General features: G+C 45.6%; 1 protein-coding gene across 2 annotated transcripts in view; it reads right to left on the reverse strand.

Moving 5' to 3' along the window:
* ARHGAP25 (Rho GTPase activating protein 25) overlaps positions 1–21,653 on the reverse strand; it is an 85,035-nt gene that overhangs the window by 25,282 nt on the left and 38,100 nt on the right. The window contains exons 2-4 of one of the 2 annotated variants that reach the window (XM_047744673.1): positions 17,927–18,126; positions 11,402–11,489; positions 7,102–7,218 (exon numbers count right to left, since the gene is read on the reverse strand). In XM_047744673.1, coding sequence (XP_047600629.1) covers positions 7,102–7,218; positions 11,402–11,489; positions 17,927–18,126 — 405 coding nt within the window. Of the gene's footprint in view, positions 1–366; positions 524–7,101; positions 7,219–11,401; positions 11,490–17,926; positions 18,127–21,653 lie in introns of those variants that run through there. The other variant, XM_047744674.1, reaches the window with a different exon arrangement.

A 21,653-nucleotide genomic window follows, 5' to 3' on the forward strand; every position in this document is an offset into this window, starting at 1 on the left:
CTGGCCTTTTGTGTTTTTTGTTTTGTTTTTAAGATTTTATTTATTTATTTGACAGAGAGAGAGGAATCACAAGTAGGCAGAGAGGCAGGCAGAGAGGGAGGGGGAAGCAGGCCCTCTGCTGAGCAGAGAGCCCGATGCAGGGCTTGATCTTAGGACCCTGGGATCATGACCCAAGCCGAAGGCAGAGGCTTTAACCCACTGAGCCACCCAGGTGCCCCCCACCCACTCGCCTTTTGACCCAGCCCTGGTACCTGCTTTCCAGGGGGTCAGTTCCAGAAATAGCCCCATCTCCATAGGAGAGGGAAGGGGAGCTGGGCAGAGTGACTTTTAGTGGAAGAGTTGAATCACAAAATAGGGAAGAAATACCTTTCTTTTGGAGCTTGGGGGTTTTCCTCCTGAAATTCCAGCAAGAGAGCAGTGCCAGGGCAGAAAAGCCACAGCCCAGGTCCCACTGCGGCATCCTAAGAACATGAGGCATGATGGGGTCCGAGGAATCACAGCCTCTGCCGGGGCCAGCCTCAAGCCTTCCCTCCTCTCCAACCTGGAAGAACCATCCTCTCTCGCTTCCAGATCAGCACATGCTTGTAAATACTGCTCAGGTTCTGACTCCAGCGCGGAAATCATGGGATCTGTCGGCACCTGCCCCAGGCCCTCCCTCCCTCCTTCCCACACTACTTCCCCTCCCCACTCACCTTTATACACATGAGTCTTGGCTTTTAAAGAGTGAACATAAAGCTGTCAGGGCCCGCAATAAAAATAAGTGCCTCCTTTTACTTAGCAGCTAATTGTCAACTGCCATTCAAGGGATAGAATGGAGGTGGGTTAAAAAAAAAAAAAATTCCCCGCACAGGCCCTTACCAGCATTGCCCCATATATCAAAGTGTCTGGCAGGAACACAGGATTTCACTTAGTGTTGATGAAGCCAGCCCACCCTTGTCTGAAAATGCTTTCAGAGTTGAACGTGGTTCAGTCAAGCCTTCAGAGAGAATGATCTTGGAGGTGGGTTGTGGGGTAAACCGAGACGATTCCCCCCTCCCGTTGAGAAGATTTTAGCAAAAAGTGCAGCAACCCTGCCAGACATGCCCAGGAGACTTGGAATGGACTCTCAGCATCATGAGGGGACAGGTGAGAGCAGGAGGGATTGCCAGGAGGAGTAATGCGATGCCTACCCCCCCCAGTGTTCATCCCTCCCTTGGCTCATAGGCTGGGAATCAAAGACTCCATCGACACCACATTCTCTTTCCATGCCACATTCACACCCATGTCGTGGCAACGTTGCCTTGGAAATGTTCTGCACACCTGCTTACTTTTCTTCATCTTCACCAGCACCACCCTCATCCAAGCTGCCTTAGGAGGAAGACCGACAGCTTTAGCAAGGCTATGTCCACTGTTCCTCTCACTCCAGAGCCTGTTCTCCTTTCTGTCACAGGACCTTGGTATGTGCTATTCCTCTGACTGAGATACTGTTCCTCTTCTCCCTCCTTTGCCTACTCAGCCTCTACTAACCCTTCAGATTTAATTAAGCTTAATCATCACTAGTTCAGGGAAGCTTTCCCTAAACTTCTTGACAAAGACATTTCTCCCCACCGTGCATTATGGGTTCTTCCTTCATGGTACTTTTGCCAGTTGTAATGTTGGTTTGGGGGTCGATTCATTTCTGTCTTCTATTAGACTTAGAGGAGACTTAGTCTTTTCTCACTGGGGTATCCCCAGAGCTAGCACAGTGCTTGGCTCATGCTCAAGAAATATTTGTTGAGTAAATGAATGAATAAGTATCTGTCTTGGGGCGCCTGTGTGGCTCAGTGGGTTGAGCGTTCAACTCTAAATTTCGGCTCAGGTCGTGGTCTCAGGGTCGTGGGAACGAGGCCCGTGTCAGGCTCCACACTAAAAAAGGAGTCTGCTGGAGATTCTTTCTCTCTCCCTCTGTCCCTCCCTGAGCTCAAGCTCACTCTCTCGCTCTCTCAAATAGAGTAAATAAATCTTAAAAAAAAAAAAAAGTTATCTGTCCCCAGGGATGGGGGAACTACTGAAAATAAGGAAAAATCAAACTTCTTGGGCAGACGGTAAAAGAGAAAAAGAAAGAAAAAAGGCATCCTTCTTAATATGCAGTTTATCTAGAGAAAAGGAATCAGAACACACGGAGTAACAATGAATCACAGAGATAGGACACTCCCACGGGCTAACCCTGCGGTAGATTGTGAAATCATGTTCTGAACGATGTGGACAACTTAGGAAAGAAGAGGAAGAAAAGGAATCCAAGGCATGTAACAACCCACTGTTCATATACTCTATGCCTAGTGTTGGCAAACACACAAATACGCTTAAAACACGGGACCTGGCCCAGGCCTTACAACCAGGTTGGTCAGAGCAGAACTAGGCAGGATTTCCGACCAATCAGCATTTTGCAATGTGGCCTGCCTGCTCCCTGGGGGTGGGGCAGACATTTGGCTTCAGGGTGAGGATCCAGGCAGCACCTAGCGTCTGGCGGAGGGAGGGGTGGTTTACTATAAGAAATGTTTTTTGGTCTTTCACCCATTTCCTGCCATGGAGCTCCTCAAACTCTTGGAATTTGCTTGGAGGAGAGAGAAAAGGTATCTTTTGTTATGTTAATGAGGCGAGCTAAGAAAAGCACCTTGGATGTGGGCTGATTAACAGTAGAACCAACCTAGTGATTACAGGATTAGAGCGTTCTGTCCCACCCACTGACCTCCAGAGAAGGGGGAGGAGCTGGAGATTATGTTCAGAACAAACAGTCAATGATTTAATCAATCATACAGATGCAATAGTCTCCATAAAACCTAAAAGGCTATGGGGTTTGGAGAATTTCTGGGTTGATGGATACCTGAAGATTTCCGGGAGACTGGTATTCCTTGAGATGGTCTTTGCCACACCTTGACCCATGCATCTCTTCCATCTGGCTGTTCCTAAGTTAGATCCTTTTATAATAAAGGGGCAGTCTATTGAGTAAACTGGTTTCCTCAGTTCTGGGACCCCCTTTGGCAAATTAATTGAACCCAGAGAAGGGGTCATTGGAACCTCCAATCCATAGCCATTGGGTCAAAAGCACAGGTGACAATCTGGACTTGAAACTGGGACCTGAAATGCATGAAAGGGGAGACATCTTGCAGTACCGAGCCCTTTGCCCATGCAATCCAATTCTATCTCTAGGCAGATAGTGTCGGAACTGAGTTAAATTGTTGGACATCTAGCTGGTGTCCAAGAATTTCTGGGACATGTGGAGATGCACTGGAAATGGTCCCAGAATGGGACAAGGTGAGAGGAATGTTCAGAGCAGCTAGGAGGCAGGAGGAGCCAAGGGGAAAAAGCTGGGCGTGTCATGGGAACGACGTGGGCCTTCTTTCTTGTCAAGGCAGAACGGCAGCCAGAAAAGAGACTGGGGCAAGAAAGGCCTTGGCTCTGCAAAACCATCATGAGAATAACTTCTAAAACATAGTTTGGACTCCGTACCTGGGTAGTACAAAGGGACCATTTTTGGGGAAGAGCTTCCACAGCTTTTATCAGATTCTCTAAGGGATCTACAAACCATGAAGAGTTTCACCAAAGTTCACCATTAACACACTTCGAGCAAGATCATTCTAGAGGCAACGACCCATTTTCCACATAGTTTCCCAGGTAAGCTGATGGTCACCAAGCAAGGAGGAGAGCCTACAGGAGTAGAACCCTGGACCACCATGGGAAGAGAAGGCCATTCCTTCACATCCACTGTGTCAGGCACTGTTTCGATTCTGGGATACAGCACTGAGCAAAACAGAGAAAGAGATTCCTGCCAAGTAGATTGAAGGTTTCCTTCTTACCAGGGGAGACCAACTATGGACAAATGAGTGAAATATTTAGCAAGCTCCTAGAGGATAGTACTGACGAGAAAAATGAAGAAGGAAAGAGGGAGAGGAAGGGTCAAGGGTAGGCCAAGGGAGGCATTCAATGTCAGATGGGATGATGGAGGGAGGGCTCACTGATGTCTGAGCAAAGACCTACAAAAAAGCAGAGTACCAAGCCACACAGCCACACTGGAAAGAGGATTCCAGACAAGCAAATAGCGATGTGCCTGAGGCAGGAACATACCTCCGGTATTTGGGGAAAAGCAAGGCAGCTGGTTTTGGGACCACTGTTGTAATTCAGATAAGATGGTAGGGCGCCTCAAGGAGGATGCTGGTATTAGAGATGCTAAGAAGAGAGCTTTTCTGGGTGGGAAAGGCCATAGAAAGTATCAGGAAGGGCTGGAGAGAGGCAGCAGCAGCAGCAGCAGCATCTCTCAGTGACTTTCCAGTGGTTGAGGGATGTGCCCTGCAGATTGAGCGGGCCCGGCTCAGAGGCACTTTCCGAGTGTCTGCTGTGACAAAGCTGCCTATGGAGGCAGGAGCCCCAGCCCCACTCCTTGGCAGCTGGGCCCCTCGGACTAATCATCTACTTCCTCAGGACAGAAGTTTCCTGACTTACAAACAGGACGAACAAATGTCAGGCTTGCTTCATGGCCTCAGACTGGACCCTCTGTTGTCTTAAAATGCCTTCTCCTCCCAAGATCTAGCATTCAGATGCAACTAGAGGCTTTGGGCACATCTGAAATGCCCCGTCAGGGACAAATTCTGTTCTTTGAATAAATAAATATGCTGTACTCTTTCTTTCTCGTCCCTTGGACTTTCCCTGGCCTGCAGGATTTACGCTCGGCTGGCTTCTCACGTGGTAGGGGAAAGAAGAAATCCCCACCTGGAGTAGGACCCAGTAGAGCAGCTCCCCATGACAAGGCTGAGCCAAGCACCATATAAGGCATGGGGGCTATTAAAGCGCTAGGCTGGGGAAAGCAGGAAATGGTCCACAGGACTCGGGGCCAACAAGGAGGGTCACCGCTAAACCTCTCCAAGCTGAATGGCAGAGAAGAGAGCTTTAATCAAAAATCTCATCTTGGACTGATTAGCATATCAAAAATGAAGTGTCTAGGAACTGGGAAATGGTTAATGAAACCACGCTCCCCTTTTTGTAATAGGATGCAGCTGTTCAGACAGTGGTGGCAGGCACTCTGGAGTTTGGGTGTCCCATCAGTAACTTTTTTTCTCCCAGCCCCCTGCTAGGCAGGTCGCAGACTGCAGGACTGCCTCCTTGGCCCAGCTCCTGAGTCTGCAAGGGGTCTCCTGACCCCAGCTGAGCCAGGTGGCTCTTCTTTCTCAGGAGTTTGGAATGGGGTGGTGGAGGTTGAGCTCAGCCTCTGCTCTGCTTGAGAGAGAAGTCCAGGGAAGCTGGCACAGCTGTCTGGGGCCATAGGCAGGAGTAAGTCCCGGAGCACTGCTAACTTATGCAAACCCAGGCAGGCACGCGGAGAAAAGCAGAATGCGACGCTGCACTGCCCCAGAGAATCCAAAAGGATAAGGTCTGGGCCCATAGTCCAGTTCTTGGCCCCACTCTCTTGAGTCCTCTTGGCAATTCTCCCATAGTTTCTGAGTAGCTACTATACCGACCCAGTAAATCCCTCTTTGTTTAACATCATTGCATGCGATTTCTACTTTTTGCAACCAAATAACCCCTGAAATGAATCGATATAACAACATGGGAAAAAGCCTTTAGCTATAAAATAAAAGGTATTGTATATATTCCATGCTTGTCATTCTGGGAAAAAAAAAAAAAAAAGAATGTAGATATGAATATTACCTGGAAGGGAAGCATAAAAATTCCTCTGCTGGTTGTAGGGGTAATTATTTTCCTATATTTTTTCAAATTTCCTCAAAGTTGTTATGGTGCTCATAATTTCTAAAGAAACCATTGGGCAATCCAATAAATATTTAATATTGGAACTGTAAAAAGCTCCCCCACATGACTTCCAAAATAATAGGCAGCACAGTTGATAAATAATTATATACGGGTATCCTGGAGTTGACAGAAAGTGTGTTCCTAAAAAGCTGACAGAAAGTGATCACTCGAGATGGCCCACATCAGTTCCTCATATTTTTATGAAAGGAAAAAACACATGCTGGATTCACCTGTTTTGTCAATTGCAGATGTTTTTGTTTTGTTTTAGTTTTTTACAAATTTGTATTTAAATTCAATTTAGTTAATATACAGGGTATTATTAGTTTCAGGGGTAGAATTTAGTGTGTCATCACTTACATAGAATACCCAGTGTTCATCCCATCACGTGCCCTCCTTCCTGCCCGTCACCCAGTTACCTCATTGCCCCACCAAACTCCCATCCAGCAACCCTCAGTTTGTTTCCTAGAGTTAAGGGTCTTTTATGGTTTTCCTTCCCTTCCCCTATGTTCATCTTTTTTGTTTCTTAAATTCCACATATGAGTGAAACCATAAGGTATTTCTCTTTCTCTGACTTTTTTCTTTTAGCATAATACCCTCTAGTTCCATCTGTCTCGTTGCAAAGGGCAAGATTTCATTCTTTCTGATGGCTGGGTAATATTCCATTATATCTATATGTGTGTGTGTGTATACACACACACACATAATACATATCTACATATACATGTATATATATCACATCTTTATCCATTCATCTGTCAATGGACATCTGGTCTCTCTGCCTATTTTGGCTCTTGTGGATGCTGGGTTAATTGCAGATATTTTTTTCACAGCAGTTTCTCCTCTAGTGTGGACCCAACACCGGAGTTGCCAGAAAACTCAAACACATGAGTCATGGAGCCCAGAAAAGTGTTCACCCTGAATTCACAGAGCACCTGGGGGTGGGACACAGTTCCTGAACCTCCCCCCAGTCTGACCGCCCCAGTTTCAGCCAGCCGCTTCACTTTCCTGTGCTGATCAGCCTCCCCCAGCTTTCAGTATAGATCTTGCCATCACCCTCTGGCCCCATGACCCCATAACCGGGCAGAATCCTGGTGCCACAGAATGTTGTACACATTTGCCACTGCGGTGCAAAGGGCTGCAGTTTGCCCGGCTAATCTAGAGTTGCCTCTTGAGCTCATGCAGGGAGCGAAGCTAGATACTTGGCAACGAGCATAACCTCAGAGTTGTCCTCTCGTGGTCTCTGTTGAACACTGTTCAGGGAGGGATCGTGTGTGGAGCTACTAACTCCCCATCTTTGAGCCATCACAGACACTGGCCCAGGAAAGCCTGCAGAGTCCTTACCTCCAGAGGGCGTGCCAGCGACTCTCTTAAGGAATTTAACCCACTCCTCCATCTCGGCCTGAGAGCTGGCCATGAGGACATAGGAGTCCTGTCCTGTGCGACTCTGGTCCCATGAGGCTGGAGGAAAAAGTAATAGTAATGAAAGTCTTCGAGTGGTGAGCGGCTGGGACGAAGGGAAGCGAAGGGAAGTTGAACCTCAGTGGCTTCCTTGGTTCAAATAACACAAAAGCTTTTATCTGCTTATCCTCAAGGGAACCAAACATCGATGCTCCCAAAACCCTAATTCTATACATAAACCACTGAACACCCATGGTTTGCAAGGAGGATGCCTTGGGCTGAGATCTGCTCCTGTGGTGGAGAGAAGCCATTTCCTACCAGAAAAGAAGAGAAGTTCAGGGGGCAGTGTCGGTGTTAGAGAAGAGAGGCTCGGCCCATACAATTTTGAAGACTTCAGTCCATCACACCGTCACCATCAGCTTGGATATTTTCCTAAGCTACTCATGAGCTCAGCTGTTGGGGTGGGGAGGATAACAGCAACTCAAGGAGCACGTGTGTGCCTTTCTCACAAAATCAGTGCTTCCCATTCAGAATTTCTACTCTCCTACCTGCACAAGACATTATAAACGGTAGGTTCTTAATACATAGTTGATGGACAAATGAAGTTTGTTAGGACTTTCTTTATCATTTGGACTTTAAGCCCATGATTATGGACAGACATATGTAATGTTTCCTGGGTTTGTGTTGTCAGACAACAGGGTGGCAGAAATGACAAGGGGGTGGAACAGGGAGAGGATGCCAAGAGAAAGAATGAAAGAAAGCGACAAAAAGAAAAAGCGGGTCAGAGAAGGAAAAGAGAGGAAGAAGGAAAGCATCAAGCACAGGTCTTAGGAAGGATAAGAACATAATAGCATTCCCTTTTGATTACAAGTGGCTATTAAATTTCGAAGTGTCTGTGTAAGCACCAACTCATTCTTCTCACAATGTCAAGGCATTTCTCTCAAAAAGAGTTTGTTCTAGCACTCCAGTTGTGCCCAAACCTGTCTTTTCTCACAAAGCAACAAAAGACCTTCAAAATCCCTTTGGTTCTGATCTCTTGAACTTAAATTACTATCACTACATTCTTTTATGCTTTGGGACAGCCTGATTCGGAATCCATCCTATTACTGGGTCATCAGCTCTTCTGACCAGAAGGGTCAGTCCATGGAGGCCCTGACCACTCCTGAGATCTAGGTGTTTCCAGAAGTAAAATGGGAAGTAAAAAGTGGTCAGGGTAGAACTAAAGAATCCTGTAGGAATCACAATATCATTTTGAAATAGAAGGGGCTCTAGTATCATTTCCTCTCTGTAGCTAATGGAACTCAAGTCCAGAGATGCAAAGAGACCTGCCCATTGGCACCCAGAAAGTTACCACCACACTCAAGGTTCGGCCCCTGATCTTTCTCCCAATAATTGCTACTAGCCCCTATGGCTTCCAATTTGACCTTGGCCGAAATTTATCTGGCACCCTTCTCCACCATGCTTATTCTCCAGTCTCTTGTGTATAAAAAACATGCCTTTTCAGTTTACCCTGACTTCTGGGAGATCTTTTAGTTTTGCCATTAGTTTTGTCTCTCAACTCCATTGAGACACACCCAGCTCTCAGGATGCTCCTGACTGGCCAGGGCTTTGATGGACTGATCCTTCTGATCAAAAGCCAATGACCCGATGACAAGAAGGATTCTAAATCAGGTCATCCCAAAGGGTAAAGAAGGTGAAGCTCCATGATATTAGATAGGTTCAAGAGATCAAAAGCAAAGGGATTTCAAAAATCTTTTGCTGCCCTATAAAACAATTAATGTGAGGCACATTGGAGTGTCTGCTCTATTTAAAATGGTAAGTGAGGGGCACCTGGGTGGCTCAGTTGGTTAAGTGTTTGCCTTCAGCTCAGGTCATGATCCCAGGGTCCTGGGACGGAGCCCCAAGTTGGGTTTCCTGTTCAGTGGAGAGTCTGCTTCTCCCTCTCCAGTCCCCCTCCTCTGCTCATGCTCTCTCTTAATATCTCTGTCTCTCTCTCAAATTAATAAATAAAATCTTCTTTAAAAAGTAAAAAAAAATTTAAAAAAATGGTAAGTGACCGGCCACTATCCCCACCTCAACCAGAATTTTTTCTCTCTTTCTTTGCTTTCATTTTTACCATTGCACTTATTCCATCATAAGCAGTCCACTGTCAGTCTCCCCCATTAGACTATCGTGTAGGCTTGTTCTTTTCTGGATTCCCGGTTCCTACAGTAGTGCCTGGCTCATAGCAGGTACTCAATAAATCTGTTGTTACATCTCACCAGGCAGTATGAAAATGAAATGCAACAAGAGGAATAACTCTCTGTATCCTTGATGACTTCCTTTGGGTGGAAGGAAAACAGATAGTTATTCTGCTAGAGGTAAGTAGGGAGAGCAAGGCTTGCCCTAAATTTTTGCCTGCTCTAAAGAAAGAAACACATAGCAGAGCTACAAGGAAAGGCTTCTCTCTGGCTTTTGTGATAGTGACACAGGTGATCACAGAGAGAGGGTCCTGAATAGGAAGGCCATTTCTCAGGCCCAGCGTCGGTCCCTGAGAATCGTCTTGCCTAAGATCATGACAAAAAGAGGAACTAAAAAGTCTCTAAAGTGAAGCTTGCCTCACTTTAAGTTGAATGAAGACTTGAGAATGATGGCTCCTTTAGGAAACCTTTAGGAAAATGGTTCCCTACCTTATTACTGCTTTAGAATTGTTGTTTGTTCTTATGAGACACGTGTGCGTGCAAGCACTTGCATGAGCACACCCAGGGGCCTGCAAGTGTACGTGATAATGAGATACCATAGCCTAGCAATCTTCAAGGGCACTAAGCTTTGGGTACAAAGCCCACAGTGAATCCTAAGGAAGACCTCTCAGTAGGGTTACCCATAAAGGAAATTTAGGCTTGGGACACACGTTACCATGGATGGTTGCATCCCATGAACTGTGCTGGGAAAGGGGTCCTCAGACTAGAGGAATCTTGTAGGAAGAAGTGGGGCTTTCTCAGGGGAAGAGAGGCTAAAAAATAAACTATTCTTTTGAGGAGGAAGAGAGATGGACAGAACTTCAGATTAAAAAAAAAAAAAAAAAGGAGTGCCCACTGGGGAGGAGGCCACCCAGAAAAGCTGAACTTTAAAAATTGTTTTTCTTTGTTTCCTATAGCAGTAGCAAGTTTCAGGATAGATTTCTACCTTATAATTTCCTCTAGTTATCCCCAAATGTCAAACACTGACATGGTACTAACTATATACCAGTCACTATACCAAATGGGCCAAATCGATTTCATTGTGCCAAATCGAGTTCTTTCTTTCATTCTCACTATCCTCTTCATTGTCTCCATGTCACAGATAAAGAAACAGAGGCAGGAAGAAATGAAATAACTTGATCACAGCTACCCAAATAGAAAGTGGCAGGGCCAGGATTCAGAGCAGGGCAGGCCAGCTCCAGACCAGGCACTCTAACTTATGGCCACATTGCCTTCTTCATCATGTCTTATGCACACACTGCCCTGTGTGAGCGGTAAGGAGGAGGTTAAGGGAAGGGGCGCGTGCTTACCAGTCAGGGGACTGGTGGCCTCCCCTGCTGTGTGGAGTTCCTAGCCAGGCTGGGGCTGGCAAAGGAGCCTGAGACAGGGAGAAGCAGCCTCAGTGTGCCAGGCTCATACAAACACCAATTCCCCTTGAGACAGAGTGGACCAACTCCCCTTAGCCCAGATGCACTTGAAGAAGGGAACTCTACCCTGGGCAGAAGCCCCCTCCAGTGCACTGCTAACATGCACGATACAGGACTTTCAGCACCTGTCATGTGTTAAGCGCTCAGTAATTCACGGCTGTCATTTCTTATTAGGTCGTGTTGAACCACATGTGACTGTTGACCTCTGTAGCTAACAGAGACCATTTGTGACCTACCACAATGGCAATTTCACAACGCTCGGTTTACACTGTAACTGTTCATTTTAAGATCCCACTCAACTTTGAAACCGGGCTCCTTTTAGTGAGCAGGGCTGATGTACTTTCCAGAGTAGCGAGAAAGCGCCTAGTGGAATACGTTGACTCTAAGAGCGCCCTCATGAGATGCTTACAGGGTCGAACCAAGTGTGCACCCGCTTAGTTGGCTGCTAGCTAATCAGCTAGTATATATACATACAGAGCGATGATGCGTTCTTACTCGGTCAGTCGGTTAGCTGGCTGACAGATTCAGCCTTGACTTCTAGGATACAGAAGTAAGATGGGAATATAATGTAGCTCTGTCCCCACTTTGGTTGCCTACCTGGAATGACTTCAAAGACAAACTTCCCCGCCTCTTCCGGGTTCGTGGCAATCTCTTTGACTGTACTTCCTGGTAGATACATGCAACCCTGCAAGATCAAAAGTTGGCCCTTTAAGGGAAGCAGCAATTTTGTCACCTAAAATTCATCTGAAGGGCAGACAGGATAATGATGGGATGGGAGAGGAAGACAGGTAGGTGGAGAGCAACCTGGAAAGCTAGCATATCACTTTCATCCAAAAACAGTAAAAATAAATTGCAAAATATGTTAGTACCATTCATCAAATAGTTACTAGGCGCCAGGCTCTGTGCTAAATGCCCTGAATATTTTATCACATTAAATCTTCGTAAGAACTCTCTGAAGGACAGACTGTTATTTTCCCCACTAGAGACGTGAGGAAGTAAGGGTCAGAGAGGTTAACTGGCTGATCTGAGATCACAGCGCTAGTTAATCAGAATGCTATGAATCAAACCCTGGTCAGTGGGATTTCAGAACGACAAGTAAGGCTTTACTTAAAAGTCCCACTTACTCTGGGGGAAGAAGTAACCATTAGAGCTAAACGTATTCACACCAAGTCATAAATGGCAAACTGCAAGACCTTCCTGAAATGAGCACAAGAGGCTTGCACATCATAAATGAAGAGAGGAGAGAGAGAAAAATCCTAAGAGAGACAGTAGGGGGGCGGGGACACTGATGGGAAGGGAGGATGGCCCCGGACAGGGAAGGGTGCCAGTGGCTGTTCTCCCCCACAATGCAAGTCAACAGGGGTGGACTCTGTACAAACATGGAAGGAGGAGGTCACATGTCCTACAACAATGAAGCAGGGCGGATAGCCAGGGCGGTGGGGTGCCCCAAACAGAGACCCGTAAGAATGAACTGTCACACTTGCAGGAACAATGTGAGCCAGTTGTTAAACACAGCCGTTATCAAAAGTTTAATGATAGAAGCTTATGACGAAATATTTTATATTAAAAATAAAGGTAATAATACTCAGAGTTCACCGCTTCCTAGTGACTTACTGTATTTTACTATTATTTCTGTTCATGTGTTTATTTACACCTGTTCTATCTGTGTGGTTATAATACTATAAAACACTGTGCTTTGTCCCTTCTTCTCAACTCTGTTCAGTGATGTCATGCTAGAGGCCCACATCAGCCACGCTGGGGTATTTACACCATGGAAATTGGCCAATGCTACATCATGATCAGCTCGGCCACCAGAGAGCAATTTGTGAAACACTTCCCAGCCACCGACAGTCAGCCACCGGCACTAAGGTCCCAGAGAAGCAGGGAAATGAGCTAAGGGGACAACGAAGGAGGATTGTCCAGAATGATCATTCTAGCAGGAACTCGAGGGCAGTCTCCTGAGGTTCTGGTTTAAACAATTTCCCTGATAAAGAACCTTTTGGAATGAGTTATATTAAGCTAAGTCAAAGATTTACAAAGCATTAGCTTATTAAAGCTGGACAGACCTTACTGAGACCTCGGAGGGAAAAATGCACAGACTGTCTTCTGTCGAGCCCCAGGCTTCCTGGGAAGCAAGCATGGGAGTCCTTCAGACAGAGTTCCATCATTTATTTAATCATTCTCCTTTGTTGGACATTAAGTTCAAACTTTCTCATTATAAACAGCACTGCATGTATCTTATTTCTTTTGGACTACTTCCTAAAAATAAAATAACTCAGTATAAGTGTATGATGTTTTTTTGGCTCTTAGAAATCCGGCCAAATGACTTTCTAGAAAGATTGTACCAGCTTATATACATATCATCTGTGTACCTGAGGGTCTTTTTCACCTGACTGCTCCAAACTTACTGGGGTTTCTGTCTGAGATTTTTTTTTAAAGGATAGAAATGTGTGTGTTCTTTTTAAAGTTATAACTAAATTATACCTTATAGAAAGATTGGAAAATGAACAAAAAAAGAGGAAAATTAAAAATTGTGTGAAACTCCAGTGCTCAGAGGAGATAACCACTATTAACAGGTCTGCGTATTTCTTTCCCAGCCGTTTTCCCATAAATTCACCTTCATTCATTTTTCCTTCAACAATGGGGTTAGTTAGATACATCATCCTCCATTGTAAACAGGCCCTTTTTTGCTTTTGTTTTCAAAGCAATATTATGGATGGTTTTCCATTTCAAAAAGTATTAATTTAGGGCATTACAGCAGACTTGTATTCTGTTGTTTAATGTACAAAAGTTCCTTGATATAACTTAGCCTCACCACTGGGCATTGTTTTCAATATCACTATTATAAACAATACTGTAATGAAAACATATACAGGTAAATTTAATTATCTACATCAGTCTTGGGCCACCTTGGTGGCTCAGTCAGTTAAGCAGCTGTCTTTGGCTCAGGCATGATCTCAGGGTCCTGCGATCTAGCCTGCATCTCGCTTCCCGCTCAGCGGGAAGCCTGCTTCGCCCTTTGTCTCCCCAATCTCCCACCCCATTCTCTCTCTCTCAAATAAATAAACAAAATACTTTAAAAATTATATCTACACCAGTCTTAAGCAGTCACTTTGGTTAAATTCCTAGAATTAGAAATACAGGGTCAAAGAGCTTGCATTTTTAAAAAAAGCATGTATTACCCTCCAGAAAGGTGGTACAGATTTTCATTTCCATCAGCTCTGCATTATAATAATTCCTATTCCCTGTCCTTACCAACACCAAAATTTCTAGAAAAGCATTGCTAGGGACAGTGATGTCTCATTATATTACATCGCACATCCTTAATTTTACTGAGACCGAAATTTTTATACACATATTAGGGATTACATTTCTTTGGTAAATTGTTTGTTTGCATCATTTGCTCACTTTTCTATTGAGTTATTTGGATTTTTTTAATAGGTTTAAAAAATACCTTGAATATTATGAATATTTGTTTACCATTTACACATATACAATAATTTTCTTCTTGTTGTTTGCTTTTTCACTTTATGATGTTGGTTTTTAAGGTACAGGTATTTTTATTTATGTAATTAAATTAGCCTTTCCCTCATGCTGTCTTTGTTACTTATACTATGCTTGAAAAACATGTGCCTTCCAAAGATTATGCAGATAACTGCATTCTGAACTCAGTTTTTTGTTTTTGTTTTTCTTTTTTTTTACATTTAAGTCCTTAGTCCATCCAGAACCACGGTGAAACATAGCATAGAAATATGCCTTTCTTTTTTTCCCAAGAATTTAGCTCATGTCTGTAACTTTCATGTCATTTCTTTTTTTTAAATAGTCATATTTTCTTTCTTTTTAAAAAATTGTATTTACTTATTTGAGAGAGTGAGAGTGAGAGAGCACAAGAGGGGGTAGGGTCAGAGGGAGAAGCAGACTCCCCACTGAGCAGAGAACCCAATGCGGGACTCGATCCCGGGACTCCAGCATCATGACCCAAGCCAAAAGCAGATACTTAATCAACTGAGCCACCCAGACACCCTCATGTCATGTCTAGATGTTTGCAATATCTATGAATCCCAAAACAATGTTAAATGATAGCATAAGAAAGTGCTTTATTTTAAACAAATTTCCTTTATCTTAATGAAATAATTACAGATATATAAAAAGTCTACAAAGATGTCCACTTAACTCTTATTTGTAATAATAGTATAAAAATACCAGCCCAAATTCTCAACTTATTTTCATTAGAAAATTAGTTAAATAAATTACAGAATGTCCATACGGTAGACTATTCTGCCACCATTAAGAATAACATTGTAAGGGCACCTGGGTGGCTCAGTGGGTTAAAGCCCCTGCCTTCGGCTCAGGTCATGATCCCAGGGTCCTGGGATCGAGCCCCACATCGGGCTCTCTGCTCAGCGGGGAGCCTGCTTCCTCCTCTCTCTCTGCCTGCCTCTCTGCCTCCTTGTGATTTCTGTCTGTCAAATAAATAAATAAATCTAAAAAAAAAATTAAAAAATATAAAAAAAATTAAAAAAGAATAACATTGTAAAAGAATATTTGATTATCATAATAACAATTCATGAATTGTTAATTTTTAAATTAAAGAATATTATTATATTAATTTGCCTTTAGAATAGCTGAGTTCCTAAAGGTATATGTATAGAAAGAACTGGAAAAAGTGAGAATTTAGGTGCCTATTTCTTGCTAATGGGATCATTTTCATTTTCTGCTTCGTTCTCCTCCACACCTTCCAAATTTCCTACCATGCAGCTTTTGTAATCAAAGTATCCATATCTATATACAATAAAATCTTCTTTCTAATACATTATCATTTCATCCCTAAAAGCTTTTCAAAAACCTTTTTATATCTGAAATGAGTATTGGATTTTATCAAATGCTGATAATTGTGGTTGAAACCACAATTTAGGGGTTGTGCAGTTTTTCCTTACTTGACTTATTGATCTCAACCTACTGATCTGATGTATTATATTAATAGATTTCCTTAAAAAAAAAAAAAAAACACAACGTACTTTCATCCTAGAAGCTTTGCCTAATTATCTCAGGCTACTTTATCCCTGGAAGGATTTTGAGTTACCTCCTTCAGAAGCAAAGGAGAGAAGCTAGGACCTCTAACAATTTATTTAATCATTGGCGTCAAGTTTATGCTTTCACAAAACATTTTTTTTACACATGCTTCATATTGTTGGAGCCTATAATAAGTGCAGGACAGATATGATTGTCTTATTCTACAAAAGAAGAAAGAGGAGTCCAGAATAATTAAATAGTTACCTGGCCAGTTTCCTGGGAGAAGAGCCAGGGAAAGAATACAAGCTTGGACATGTACCTTTCACCATCTATACCTGGGGGAAGTAAACCCCACTTAGCTGTCCTTCCTGATGATGGGGGAAGGCTAATGCCTTGGTGCCACCTCCCTCATTCTGCGGATGGGAAGACTGGCTGCATCGGTTCCTCACGCACCAGTCGCCACCATCTTGGCCTATAACTGCTTGGCTGTGATAGGGTCTGGGTTGTTCATAAAGTAAAAAGAATTCTGGTTACCATGCATGGGTCACTGGACAAGAACCCAGTTTGTGGTGGGGTCTCTGGCCCTTCTTCAGCCTTTGCAGTGACAAACACTCAAGCGGAGGGCCTGGTTAACCAGGTGCTGCTGATGTGTCACAGATCCCCAAGCTTATTCTTAAAGAAATCTGTCCTCTTCCAAAATTGCTGTCTTGTTTCTTTACATTCCCAGCCATCCACCCTCAATATCCTTACTCTTCTTGGGGCTTTTTTTCTGGATCCAGAAGGTTCTAGAGTCTATCTTCCCTAATAAGTTCCTTCTGGCAAAGCCTATTCTTCCACCATCACAGACATGACTCTAGATGGGTGGCCAGCCGTCTTGGTTGCTCCAAGACATGCAGTTTACACCTGGGGTCCCAGGATAATTGTTAATAGCATGCCCTTTCACCTTCATGTACCAGGATGGCCGGGAGGAATCACTAGTTCCAAGATTAAGGACCAAAGTCTTCTCGGGCCCCATCCACTCCATCTGGAAATCCTGTTTGCTGTACTTTCAAAGTATACCAGGAACCTGATCACTTTCCTCCAGCCCACAACCCCCACTGATATTCTAAACAATATAACCTCTCCCCTAGGTTACCCTCGTGCCTTCTTCCTCTGGTCCTGAATCTATTTTGAACATTGTAGCCAGAGCCATCTTTTTACAGCATAAGCCAAAGAAATGTCCCCTTTCTGCTAAGAACCCTGCAATGCTTCCCCATAGTCCTCAGCACAAACCCTCAAGTCCTTCAATGGTCATCTTCTTTGATATCTTCACTGTGATCCTAGACCCCACTTTCCCCTCACTGACCCCATCCCATCTGATCCTCTCCTTCCCTAGCTCTGGTGTTCCCACACTGACCTCCTTGGTATTCTCAGCGCACAGCAGACATGCTTCCCCATCAGGCCTTTGCACTGGCTTTCCTCTCTGCCTGAAGTGCTCCTTCACCAGAGATCCTACCTGGCTAACTGCCTCTCCTTAATCATACTGCCCACCCTTTGTAAAATCATATCAACTCCCCAGATGCTTGATCGGGATCCCCTTAACCCATTCTTTTTTTTTTTTTTTTTAGTCTCATGGAACGAGTCATTTTTTAACAAACCACATACTCTCCTTATTTATTATTTTCTGTCTGCTCCCTTATTTTATAAGTTCCACACACAGAGACTTTTATCTGTTTCACCCTCTGGTTGATTTCAAGTACCCAAAACAATGTCTAGTACATAATAGATGCCCAATAAATGTTGGCGGAACAAACAAACCAATTTGCCTGAAGGCAAATCCGCTGTCTCTGAGCCTTCCTGCTCAGCATCACCATCAAGACAGGATCACCAGCCTTCACCTCAAGGCTGAGTTTAGGAAGCTCCTCAGTGCTCCCCTCAGGGCTTCCCGGAGGAGGAGCCCTTTGTCCTCTCTGCCACTCAGTTTATGGATCTAAAACCCGGTGGGAAGGAGAGAGGGGACGCCTCGGGGATGGGTGCACATCTAGCCTAAGGAGAAGGCCTGCAGGTGTTTCCTTCACCTGAGCACAGGCTGACAGCCCTGCTGGTGGGGACCAACAGCCTGGCTGGTACCTGCGGCTTCGTGTCCTCTTCGTCCTTGTAGTAGAAGAGCTGCTGCGCCCTCAGCACGAAGTACCTCTGTTGCCAGTTCTTCACGATGGACCTCTGCTTCTTCAGCCAGCCCATCTTGATAGGCCTCTCCAGCGGGTTGGGAGCGGACGGCTGGTGGAGGGCGGCCATCTGCTCGCCGGTCATCACACTCCTGGACCGAGCTATGGAGAGGAACAGACAGGCAGGCTGGCTCAGGGACATGAAGCTGCGTGCGTGGGAGGAATGGGGGGCGCCGGGGCCACGGAGGAAGCCCCAGGGGGCCAAGAGGCTGGCTGCGTGCACCCCAGGCGGGCCGGGCTCAGGGGGCCAGGCCTGCAGAAGGGACGAAGCCCCGAGGAGCCGAGAAGCAGCCAAGCAGCCTGCTCCGGGCGCCGGCCGGCCAGGGACCAGGAAGCCGGTGACAGCCAGAGGCCCGATCCACACGCAGTCCGGCGCCCGGCGCCGGCCCCGTCATTCTGCAAAGAGAAAGGCTGGCTGGAGCCTTCTGAAGAGGAAGTGGCCGCAGCATCTGACAAAAGGTGCTTCCTTTTTCCTGCGTGGGAGTCGGTATCTGACAAGAGAAAGAGAAAACAGTGCGAGCTCGGAGGGCTCGGGGAGTCCTACGCGGCAGCAGAGGCAGCGGAAGCTGACCGGGCACTGGCCCCAGAGCAGGAGCTGGGGCCCCCTGACGTCCCTCTCCGGTGGAACCCGAGCCCCCCGCCCGCTCCACGCCCCCACCGTGCAGGAGGCGGGCACCTCGGGAAGGCTCCTGCCCAGAGTCACCCATTGCCACTCTGTCCCCGGCCCTCTGAGAGTGTTTACAGCCCTTTTGCTATACCAGGAGCCATGCCATAGCTGCCTTCCGACCACGGGATCAGTTGGGTGGGCCGTTCCCTGCGCTGACGACACACAGGGACCCAAAGGAAACCATATCTGCCAGCAGAACACAGAACGGGAATTTGAATCCAGACCCTCATGTTTTCACACCAGAGCACTGCTGTCCCGGATCAGGTCCAAGTGTCCACAGCTTGTCTCCAGGGCAACTCCCAACCAGGATAACTGTCCCCCTCCTTCCCTCCACAGCAACAGGTCTGCAGGCCTGTGGTGCGGCTGGATATGTCCTCTGATCCCCACCTGCTTTCTTTCACTGCCAGGTCTACAGTGCCCTTCTACAGAGGTCCACCACATCGAACACCAGACCCCGATGATCGGCTACCCCCCACCCCCAGCACCTGCACTGCATTCTTGCTGGAAGAAGTCTCTGTCTTACAGCCCCTTTCTTCAGCTTTTGTGGGTCCCCAGAACATTCATGACGCCGCTGAATGCAGCCAACCTCACTCTGACCAGTTTCTCCCTGGCTGGTTGGAGACCAGTCCTTCCTTTCCTGGTTCGTGGGCCCTTCAGTCCAGTACACAACTTCTCTGAGCCTCAGTTTCTTCGCTTGTTAAACTAGGGCAGTAACAGTCCCTACCTACTCTGTGGAATCACAGTGGAGATTAAACAAGCTAACATATATAAACACATATAACTTGGACATATGTAAGTGGTCCAAGATAAGCCAAAGTTACTTGTTAATTTTATCAACAGGTGACGTTGCTTCCACTACAAAACTGGAGATCATCTCTGAGAGCTTCCTAAAACTTCCCTGTGCATTTCAAAGTGTCACTCCTTCCTCAAGCTTCCTCTCGTCTTTCACTTCTATCTTTACTGTATTGAATTGATAACTTTTCCCTTTGCTTTTGATTCTTTTCTTTCTGTCTCCTTCTAGGCCTATGGTTTTCAAACTTTATTTCTGTTCATGCCATACTTTCAAGTACCAGAATTTTATATGGCATCCCAGACTAATCGTATTCAGAGTGATCACTCTATTTATGTGTTTTACCCTTGAGTCCTATATGGCTGTCTGAAGACAACTATGCTCCCTTGATCCTCCCAAGGAACCTACGTTCCTGTCACATCCCTTGTAGCTTGTAGTCACCCTCACCTCCCACCAGGGGCTGGAGAGGTCATACTAGGTTGGACACTGGGACAAGGCAGTTGGTTCAACCTCCTCTTGGGCGGACATCATCGTAACAGTGCATAAACTCCATTGTAGTAAGAAGTAGTTTGACATTTTGATGACAATTTGGCAGCATGCTTGCAAAGGGTTTGCTTTATATCACTGTCTCCTGCCACCCCAGTTAAGAATTTTATCTTAGATCTTGCTCCTCAGTTAACTACTGTCTTCATGATCTTCCACCTATAGCTCAAACAACAGCCACACTGAGGCTAGTCACGTACTCTAAGGCGGTGTACGTGATCTAAGGGGATGATAGGAGGTTCTCAGCCGGAATACACTGGGAGAAAAGAATTTGAAGAACCAGGTACAACTCTGTGTCTCTCTGGGTCGAGACTGTAGCTTGTGAAGACTCCTGTCTGTCCTAGAAAGAGGGCAAATAGTAGGCAGAGATGACAAAGAATGGTTCACACCCACAATCTTTAGAGAAAGTGGAAGAGAGAGGCATTCTGGCAAATTCGGGGGTGCTCTCCTTCACCTCAATAGCCTCAGCATAGCCAGGCCATTCGCCTGAAGTAGCACCATACTTGAGAGGGAGACTCACCATTCTAACAGGGCCATAATGAGGAAGCATCCCTTGGCTTCCAGGCTGATGCCACCAAACGAAGACAGCCCAAGAAAGGAGAGAAACAAGGAACAAGAAACAGGCAGATGCCACATGATGATTATGAGGACTCGGGCCTCCTGAGCCACCCCCAGAGACCCAAAGAAATTGTTGATGGGGGAACCATGGTGGGAGAAACTAAAGGGGGATGGGGGAGACATAAGCCAAAAAGACACTGTAGAATTAACTCAAGCATGGAACTTGGTTGCTGGGATATTTTTCTGTGGTTAATTCTGTGAAGTTTTTACGCTTTGTTGTGGCAAAAACGATGACAAAAACAAATACACAAAAACAAAACCTCCTCTAGAAACATCTGTGCATTGTAGAATGGCCTGGCAAAGGCAAAAGGAGGCCTGAGGGTCTTTCATTCTCGGACCTGGCCAACAGGGGTTTGGATGCCCTTGGGACTGGTAGGCAACCACCTTTTCTGCCTACATATGGTCAAGGCTTTATCTAATATCGTTCATACTCCAGAAATTATTCTATTCACCCCTACATCCACCCAGTTTCTTGAGTACCTGTTATCATCCTCATTGTGCGTAGTTTGACTATACACACTGGGTCATGCTTACAAGTTAGAGTGTGGATGGCCTAGTATAAGCCTCCACACTGCTAGAAGTAGCCCCAATGTCACTGGTAAGGTGACATTTGGGCCTCCAGTGAGCCAGTGACTAAGCAGGGGAGCTTTCTGTCCCACATCAGACCCATCTCCCACCTTAGCCTTCAGCATTGCTCATCAGTCAGACATACCCTGAGATGATTCAAGTATCAGGGAAGGAAGCCTGGTGGGCTTTGAGTTTGACTTGTTTTTGGCTAAGTTTCCTTGTTAGTTCCTTTGAACAGTCTCTCCTCTTTGTGGGTGTGACTTGTTCCCAGATAAAGTAAACAAAGAAATCTTTTACTATTAATGGAGCTGTTTCTCATAATGAAAATAATAACTGTGATAAGCTTCACTTGTGAGCTAGTCACTGCACACGAGTGCACGATCCCAGCCCTGTGGGAAGGAGATCTGAGCCAGGCTGTGGGTTGGAGAGGGGGCTGCAGGCTGA

Source organism: Lutra lutra, chromosome 9, assembly GCF_902655055.1.
Source record: "Lutra lutra chromosome 9, mLutLut1.2, whole genome shotgun sequence".
Taxonomy (NCBI): Eukaryota; Metazoa; Chordata; class Mammalia; order Carnivora; family Mustelidae; genus Lutra; species Lutra lutra.